This window comes from Thalia democratica, chromosome 3 (genome assembly GCF_965202585.1).
Source record: "Thalia democratica chromosome 3, ktThaDemo2.hap1.1, whole genome shotgun sequence".
Lineage (NCBI taxonomy): Eukaryota > Metazoa > Chordata > Thaliacea > Salpida > Salpidae > Thalia > Thalia democratica.
In genome coordinates, this window is record NC_139167.1 from 42973463 (window position 1) to 42982396 (window position 8934).

General features: G+C 27.0%; 1 protein-coding gene across 4 annotated transcripts in view; it reads left to right on the forward strand.

The window, feature by feature from the left end:
- LOC145832691 (uncharacterized) overlaps positions 1-5833 on the forward strand; it is a 51094-nt gene extending 45261 nt beyond the window's left edge. The window contains exons 13-16 of one of the 4 annotated variants that reach the window (XM_082939996.1): positions 3324-3418; positions 3515-3636; positions 3730-3853; positions 4664-5833. In XM_082939996.1, the coding sequence (XP_082796122.1) occupies positions 3324-3418; positions 3515-3636; positions 3730-3853; positions 4664-4665 (343 nt within the window). In that variant the 3' untranslated portion in view covers positions 4666-5833. Of the gene's footprint in view, positions 1-3323; positions 3419-3482; positions 3637-3729; positions 3854-4663 lie in introns of those variants that run through there. The other 3 variants (XR_014369728.1, XR_014369729.1, XR_014369730.1) reach the window with 3 other exon arrangements.
- Positions 5834-8934: the final 3101 nt, after the last annotated feature.

Genomic DNA, 8934 nt, shown 5'->3' on the forward strand with positions numbered 1-8934 from the left:
AGTTATGATGAACCATTGTTTCAGTTTAGCCAAACGTGATTAACCACTTTCGCACTGAAGAGTTAACTTGTGGGTCAGTCGAATAAATTGATACAACTAAATCATCAACACTTAACCAGTTATTTGACATTGTCAGTTTTAATGCGTAATTAGAATTAACTCTCTTTCTGACTTGAAACCTTAGTGGATTAGCCCCTAAGTCAGTGGCAGCATTGTCATTAACGGGGTTAAAGTGCGTTAATAACTTTCTAGATGCTAACTTACACCAAGATTAGGAGGCGGCACATAAGGAGGGTCAATATTAGTAATATATATGTACTTACAAGCACAAATAAAAATTGTCTAGTTTATTACAGTAAAATAAAACTTAAAAATTTATAACAATAACAATGTACAGGGTTGCCACAAGGTCAGCAAAAGTCAGGAAATCAAGAAAAACTAAAAATAATGACAAAATTCAGGAAAAGATGGGTGTTTTTTTTTTTAAAGTCAGGAAATTTGACAAAGTTAAAAAAAAGTCAGATTTTGTCTGTTTGAATTTAAAAAATTCCTTTTTTTTCAAAGCCTTCAAATGGTATAAAATTAATTAAAAATTCCTTAAAGTCAGACTAAAATTGCAAAGTTTTCCTAGAAATTTACAAAATTATTCAATTTTCAATGCCTTCATCTGGTATATATCAATAAAATATCCTTATAAAACTGCAAAAATTTTCTAATAATATATTGAGCAACTACTCTACTTGAACAAGCAGTTTTTGTAAGCTTTTTAGTGTTGATGATCTGTAGCAAGGACAGTTCCATAGTGAAACTGTGATATATACACAAAAGTTTATCTAGCATAATTTTAGAATCAAAGTGTTTTTTGTTTAAATAAATAATTGAGCCAGCAAAACTAGATGTAAAAATAAATGAGTGCAAAAAGAAAAGAAATAAAGCCCTCAAATTGTGGCTAGATTTAGAGAAAAGATTCTCTTCGACAAGTGTAGGGGCAGCAGATAAGAAAGATTTAAATAAAATGAGGCAAATGGTTTTAACTGCCAAGAAAATGAAGCGGGATGCAGACCAGATGAAGAAAACCATAACTTCATTAAATGAAGAGGTTTAAGTGCTAATAAAGAAACGGAGAAAATAAATTTTAGTACATATATTTAAAAAAAAACAGTATTTGATTAAGTTCTTTATTCTTTTAAGGTTTTAATTGTAAAAGTTCGTTATTATTTTAAGGTTTTAGTTGTGAAAGTTCGTAATTAATTCAATTGTAAAAGTTCCTTATATTTTGTTTCGTTTATTTAGATACATTTATGTTAGGAAATGCTAAACAATTGTGTCTTTTTTCAGAAAAGCTGTGTTTATATGGTAATAATACAAGTATTTTGCTGATAGAGCTGTTTATTGCAAATACATCAATCATACACAGATGGTTCAAGTTATGTAATGGAAGTTAGATGATTGAACTCAGCAAAAAAAATGTTGTTTTGACCTGTATTAAAGTTAGATTGGAAAGCTTTATATAGTTTCAAGTGTTAGATTATGTATTTTAGAATAAGTTTAAATTAAGATTTTGATTTAGAAAAGTAATGAAATTTTTCTCAGCTTGATCTGTGGCAACCCTGAATGTATCAATATCCTTCACAAACTTATAACTCGAAAATTAAAAACATTCAATCAGTTCTTTGCCAGAAATATTGTCAAAATAGTCTGTACAAAATGAGGTATCAAAGGAAAATTCAAACTTCCAACTGATTATAAAACATGTCAAAAGCTGTCAGAACTCTACACTAAAATCAAATACAAAAGAAAAGTTGAAATTTCAAACTGATTCCAAAGAAGGTCAAAAACTTTCAGAACTCTGCACCAAAATTAAACAGCAAAGAACAGTTTAAACTTCAAACTGACTCCGAATCAGGTCAAAAGCTGTCAGAAGTCTGCATCACAATCAAACACTAAAGAAAAGTTCAAACTTTAAACCGATTCAAAAGATGGTCAAAAACTTTCAGAATTATGTACCAAGTTCAAATACCAAAGAACAGTTTAAACTGATTAAAAGCATGTCAAAAACTGGCAGATATCATATACCTAAATCTGTGTTCATACAAAGACTATGTGTCAGCTAAATGAGATTATTCTTAAATCTGCACACTTTCGAACTTTTTTTTTACCAAATTAGCTGAATTCTGTTCAATTGAACAGTGATTTTGTTTGCTTTATACACCAATAATGATAAAATAGTGCAGTGTTCGGCACGCTACTTCGAATCCGTGAACCCTAAATCACAAAATTAAAAATCTGTGCACCCCAATTTGCATTTTTTAGCGCCGCTAGTGTTTAAGAATATGTAAACACTTTAAATCGTTTTTTTTTACTAATAATTCGGTAACACCTAGTTAATTTTTACACGCTAAATTTAAATTTACCAGTTTACCCTACCCAAGTTAATAAATTTTTAATATCGATGGTCTAATTTTTATAACAATATTTTACTTGTATCACCCAGGTCTAAAATACTAACTAGATTAATTTAATACATTGCCACTACCCCAATTAACAATCAGTAGTATTGGTACTTTTTATTGAGTGGTAAACTTAAATGAATTTATTGAATGGAATTTCTCACTTCGATTTTTCTTTGGGCGGCTAAGGGTGGAAGAATTTTTACATAATGTAGCAGAATAGAACTAGGAGAGTACAAAAATGGTCGTTTTATTAACAACAAAATGGTCAATTAGATATCAAGGTTGAGTATGTCTTAAATGTAGAAAGATTTTAAAAAAAACTTTAACTGCACGAAAAAAAAAATTCATGTACCCAAAAATAAGTTTCATGCACCCCAAAAGTCTCGTGCACGCTAAAAGAAATTTCATGTACACTAGTGTGCACCAGTGTACACAGTGCCGACCACTGAAATAGTGTTTTCATGAAAGTGAAATTCCTACTTTTATAGCTTAATCTAAAACTTCACTATATATAGAGAGCATTAACTTCTCAACCATCAACAACAAATCATGCGACATTCTTCTACCTTATTTCGTTCTCATTAAGACTAGGCAGGATACGTAGTCTAGTAAAATTTAAATTAAAAATTAGGAAGGATATGTATTTTTGCTTACCTTGATTTGATTAAAAACTTGAGTTGAAGGACTAAACCTTTCAATAAAAAAGTGCAAGTTAACTATAATAATAGTTGCATGTATATTGTTTTAGATGCAAACGTACAAGAGTCTCAAGAGCATTAATAACAATGTTATTTGTAATTTAAAGTTTTAAAAGAATAATTCTAAAACTAAAATAATATAAAGAATAATGTAACTTAAAAAAAACTACAGTACTGAAAGTTTAAACTCGGAATCGGGCATGGATAAGTCGGCAATGAGTTTACGTCATTCCCAAGAAGAAAAATTGTCAGATGAACAACTTTTAGGTTATATTTCCAAATAAATATTTTTTCAGTGTTTTCGGACTATATCTTTCTAAACTTTTTATAGTGATTTATTAACGCTAGTATCCGTTGATGCAGAAAATGTACATAGTAATACAATGAAAACGAATGCTTATAAAATAGATACTGAAGTTTCAAATTCTATTTTCTTAGATAGCATAACATCTTCTATCAAATGTAAAACAACAAATACTTTACTAGTGAGTTCGTTATGAATTTTAGCAAATTATTTGTTATTTTTAAGAAAATTTGTATTGATTTTTTAACTTAAGTAATTTTAAATTGTTACACAGGATGCTATAGACCAGTTCGTTTCAAGTAATTCAGATATTCTAGTAATCGTCAATGATCAAGATGAGGTACAAGGTGTTGTGAATTGCCTTGACATTATATTTCACATAACTAACTGTTCACGGTGTAAGTGAATGGCTTATTTTTTTAACTCTCATTTTTAAGATTTAATTATTATAAGAGTAATCTTCCTCTTGAGTACGCACTTTGAACACAGTCCAAATGAGCGTACTCAACAGGAAGTGCATACTTAAGAAAACCAGTCAAATTAAAATTACACCTTGAACACAAAGCTTTTTGCTCAAAAGGTTTTACTCAACAGGAAGTGTATACCTAAGAGTCGCGACTTAACAGGAGTCGTAGTTTGATGGTTTAGTTTATAGTCGATATGAGATCTGTTCAAGTTTTGTAAAAATAATTTAAATAAAGTATCGTTTTAACCTGAATTTTTTTTAGTTTTTGCTTTACTTAAGTTTTATTTGTTTTAATAATTTTCTCACAAACTTTTAACAGCGTATATACACAAATCAGTGTTACTAAAGTATACAGCAATTTAAGTTGTGCCCAAATAGTACAAATTACTTACAGTTTTCGCTAAACTTATAGTAGAAATAAGACAAACTACACTACTATAAAAGTCCTTAAGTAGTAATTTATATAGGGTTTGATAAGATTGTATTTACAACTATATTTGACTTATGTGCAATATTAATACGTTTTTATTAAGATTTTTATGAAAAATGGCTAATTAGGTTTCATTATTATATGAAACACATTGATTATCAAAAATAATCTATTATGTTTTCTTTAATAACCAGTAAAAAGAAGGTTTAGTGTTCAATAATTTTTTTATTTTGACTGAATAATCAAACTTAAGTTATGTATTGTCTTCTACATCGTATCAAAACAATATCAACAGTAAGAAATTTTTAACAGAATCTATACCCAAATGATACAGATGAGTACAAGAAAATTCATTCCAAAAGTTTATAATAAAGTTTCAAAAATCATTTAGTACACGAAGGCTTTTTAGCAGCTTTAAATACAAAGACTTAGATTTAAAAAGTTAAATCATTTATTAAATATGTTATAGTGGAATCACATATTAGCTGAAAATATTTGTATTAAAGTTTTAGCACATTACCATCTAATTTTTTTTATATAGTCTAGGACAAAATTACAATGTTAAAAGAGTTGATGCGTTTTTTGTTTCAATTTACGTAACTAAGACTTAATTAACATGTTCTAAATATATAAATCAGTGTTTTTCCCAATAGGACACTTAAAAATTTTAATTTAAAAAAATAAGGTTAGCAAATTAATGGAAGATATCATAAGTAAAAAACTTATCAAGATGGTTAAATAAGATCTATTCTTAGAGCTTTTTTGATACTCCGTAGATCTGTTATTAAATTTATTTGACAGCAGTGAAACGCCGTTAGTCGGAATAAAGTTTTGACACAAAAACAACTGTAGTAAGATGGTTTGTATGTATTAAAAAAAATATTAGTTAATTAATTGAAACTATAAGCATACTAAAATATAGTTATTAGTGTCGTATTAGTGATTATTAAAAAATAATATGTAACACAAAGCTAGAATTTATAAAAACTTAACTTTATAAAGAAACTACTTTTTAGGTTATAAAATCTAAAAAAAATCTAAATAACGTATTTATTTGAATTAACTATTGAGTTCAAAACAAATAAATAAGACACAGTAATCTATCCACAAAGGACATTGATAATTAATAGTTTATTTGAATTATTATAATGTTGTAATATAAAATTAGTAAAAAGAGCTCACAATCAGAAATACTACAATAATAATTTTAAAATGCACTTAAACAAACATCTACTTATATTTAGTTTGATCCACCTATATTTTAGTCCTGGACATGACGTTAAACTGTTCTAGTGCATGACTCGATAACCGAAAGGTTTTTTTTTGTGCACCAGGTCTTTGGACCAAACTTTTTGAGTGTTTTTTTTTTCGTTCAATAATGAAATAGATGATAGAAATGACAAATTTTAAACTATGTTTTAATATTATGACGTAACTAAAACGCAATCTAATCGTATTTTAATAAAAAACTTTTGTTTTTAACTTTACTAAAGTGTTGTTATTAATTCTAAAATATTAGAGATTTTGGCTTATTATTGGGGTCCGCAAACTGAGGCCTGCGAGCACGTTTTTTTTGAATGGAATGCGGCCCGCGAAAAAAAATCTGCAGCCCGCTGAGCAAAAATATTTTTTTGATTAAAGTTTTATACGGTAATTTAATTTCGTTTTAAGTTCCTGTATAACATTTTTAAACAATTATAAAAATTTACTGCTTTGGATTAAATTTGTAAAAAAGAAAAATTATCATTCGAGCAGTGTTTTTTTCTCAGTTTCATAATAGCTTTCTTCTTACCATAGAAATTTATGATCTGAAAAAGAAAGTGTTAAAAGTATTTAAATTCAGTAATTTATTTATATAATGCCTATTTAGTAAATAAACTAAATGCAAATGTTTTCCATTGTGTTCAATAATTGTGTTCAAAAGTAAATAACTAAATTGTCATTTCTTTACAATTTATGTATTTTGTTAAACATTTTATTTATACCTAAGTTTCTCTTATAAATGTTTTATCACTATATGTTATATTTAACTTTACACAGAAATAACATAATAAGAATTAAGGTTTATTATGGTTTTGACACATTTTGAATTTCTTTATAAGTTTTCTGTGCACTTTAAATTAATTTCTATTCACACCAATGTACATAGATGCTTATTTTTTAAACCACTTTTTATTTAATATGTCCTGTACAAGACGTTAAAAAGTATCCTTGGTGTGCGACTCGAAAACCGAAAGGTTCTTCGTGACCAGGTCCTAGTAAAAAACTTATACGTATTTAGTTTTAATTATATAGATGATAACCAATCTGTAAAAGGTTACCACAATAAGAAATAGATGTATGTATGACAAATTTTCTAATTTGCTTCAAAATCAGTAAAAATAAGTTTGTAAATTTAGTGTTTGTTGATTTACTAAACAATTTATATAACATAAATTATTATACAGGCATATTAAAAGAGCTCAGATGCATTAAAATACTCTTACTTAATTAAAATTAAGCCGTTTTTTTATTTCCAGTGTCCAAGACAATGCGAACTCCTTTGTTCAGACAGTAAACAATTAAATTTTTAGTAGAACAAATTTATTGTAATAAAATACAATATTACTTCTACTGTCTTGGACTACAAATGCACGCTTTTTGTTTCATAATTAATCAAATTTACTCAGAAACAAGTTGAGCAGACAATTCAGTTTTATTGTCTTTTTAATATAAACAATAACTTTTTTTTTTCAAAAATACCTGCGTTTTATTAAAAGAATTTTTGTAAGTGTAAAATGAATGCTAATTATAAAGTTAGTGTTATAAAATTTATAATTTGATTATCATAATAAATCAAGATATCAGCAAAATTTTATTGTCTGCTTAATTTATTTCTTACTAAAATATTGTTTTCTGTCTGAACAACTAGTGCACATCAGTTCTGGACACTGATTTACAAAAAAGGTGAAATAACATTTAAATTAATGAACCAACATGTAAAATATTAAAAACGATATGTGTATAAATCTATGAAAAAATAGCTTAATATCAGTGAAATATGTTTTTAAGTATAAAAATTGTTGATATATTAAACTAATTATATAACAAAATTAATATTTTTTTATTGGAGTTCATAATCAAGGTGGAAAAGTGATTAAGTGATTGAAAGCTTAATACTCAGTACATAAAACAAAAGTGTAAAACAATTAATCTGTTACCTAATATTAACAGTGTTACGCTTGAAAATTTTGGCCCATTTTACTAGCAGTTAACCTCAAAGATTAGGTTTTGAAGTCTACAAACTTACTATTAAAAATATACCAAAGATATTTTTGTGGTAAAACTTTGTTCCGACTAGGCATTTTACTGCTTTCAAATAAATTTAAGAACAGATTTACGGATTCTCAAAAAAGCTCCTAAAAGGTCGCCGTTAGTCGGAATAAAGTTTTAACACAAGAACATCTATGGTATATATTCCGATAAGCTTAGCTTATCAGGATCTCTAGGATTTAAAGCTTTTTAATGTTAAATCTCGTAGTAAAAATTTAGATATTCACTATAGTTTAATAAAGTTTTACATTACAACTATAATAAAAAACTATTTTGATTTGCGTTAAATAAACGAAGTTTAGTTTGTTATAAAAAAAAAATTGTTTATTCTTATTTTACAGGATTATATAAACAAAATATTATAATTTAATGAAGTTTATTTTCTTAGAACTTTATACTATTAAACTTTAAAACCTTGTCAAATTGGCTAACATTTATTTTCTTAAAAAGCTTATTTTATGCAATGTAATATATTAAAACGGTTTAAAATACAGTATACCTAAATAAGGGTAGCTGTCAAATTTGCACAAGCGTACAAAATTACACAAGAGCACAAAATTGCACGAGCAGACAATTTTGCACGGGTTGATTTTTTTATTTATTTTTTTGCTATCACTGTTACCGCTTACCCTCGGTCGGTAATTAATTTTGTTTTTTTTAAATTATTTTTTTTTTTACTGTTACCCCTTACCCTCGGTCTGTAGTTTTTTTTTATAATGTTTCTGTTTTTTTTATTTTATATTTTTTCTATAATTGTTACCAACCCTTACTATCGGTAAGTACCTTTTTTTTTTTTTTTTACTCTCGTGCAAAACTGTAATTCGTGTAAAATTGATCTTTGGTGCAAAGTTGTCGTCGTGCAGTTTCTCTTCATGCAATTTAGTAACCTCGTGCAATTTTGACCCGTTCCCCTAAGTAGAGTTCATTATAGATATACCTAAAATTTATAAGATTATTGCCATAAAAACGAAGATATACTTAATATCGAAATTAGTGCAAAAACGAAAATTCAAAGATAATCTAGTATTGAAATATTCTTGTATAATTCAGATATAAATAGACCTTTAAATGTAATTAAATACCACTTTATTGCAAGACAAAAAACTTATTTCATTATAAACTTTATTAAAAATTTAAGCGCTTTCGGAATTTACAGACTCCCTTGTCTTAAATACTATACACTCACTAGTTAACTAAACATAAAATAAATAGAGGGAAACTAAATAGTTTGTTAAAAACACAACTAATGAAAACGTCAAGTAATTAAAAAA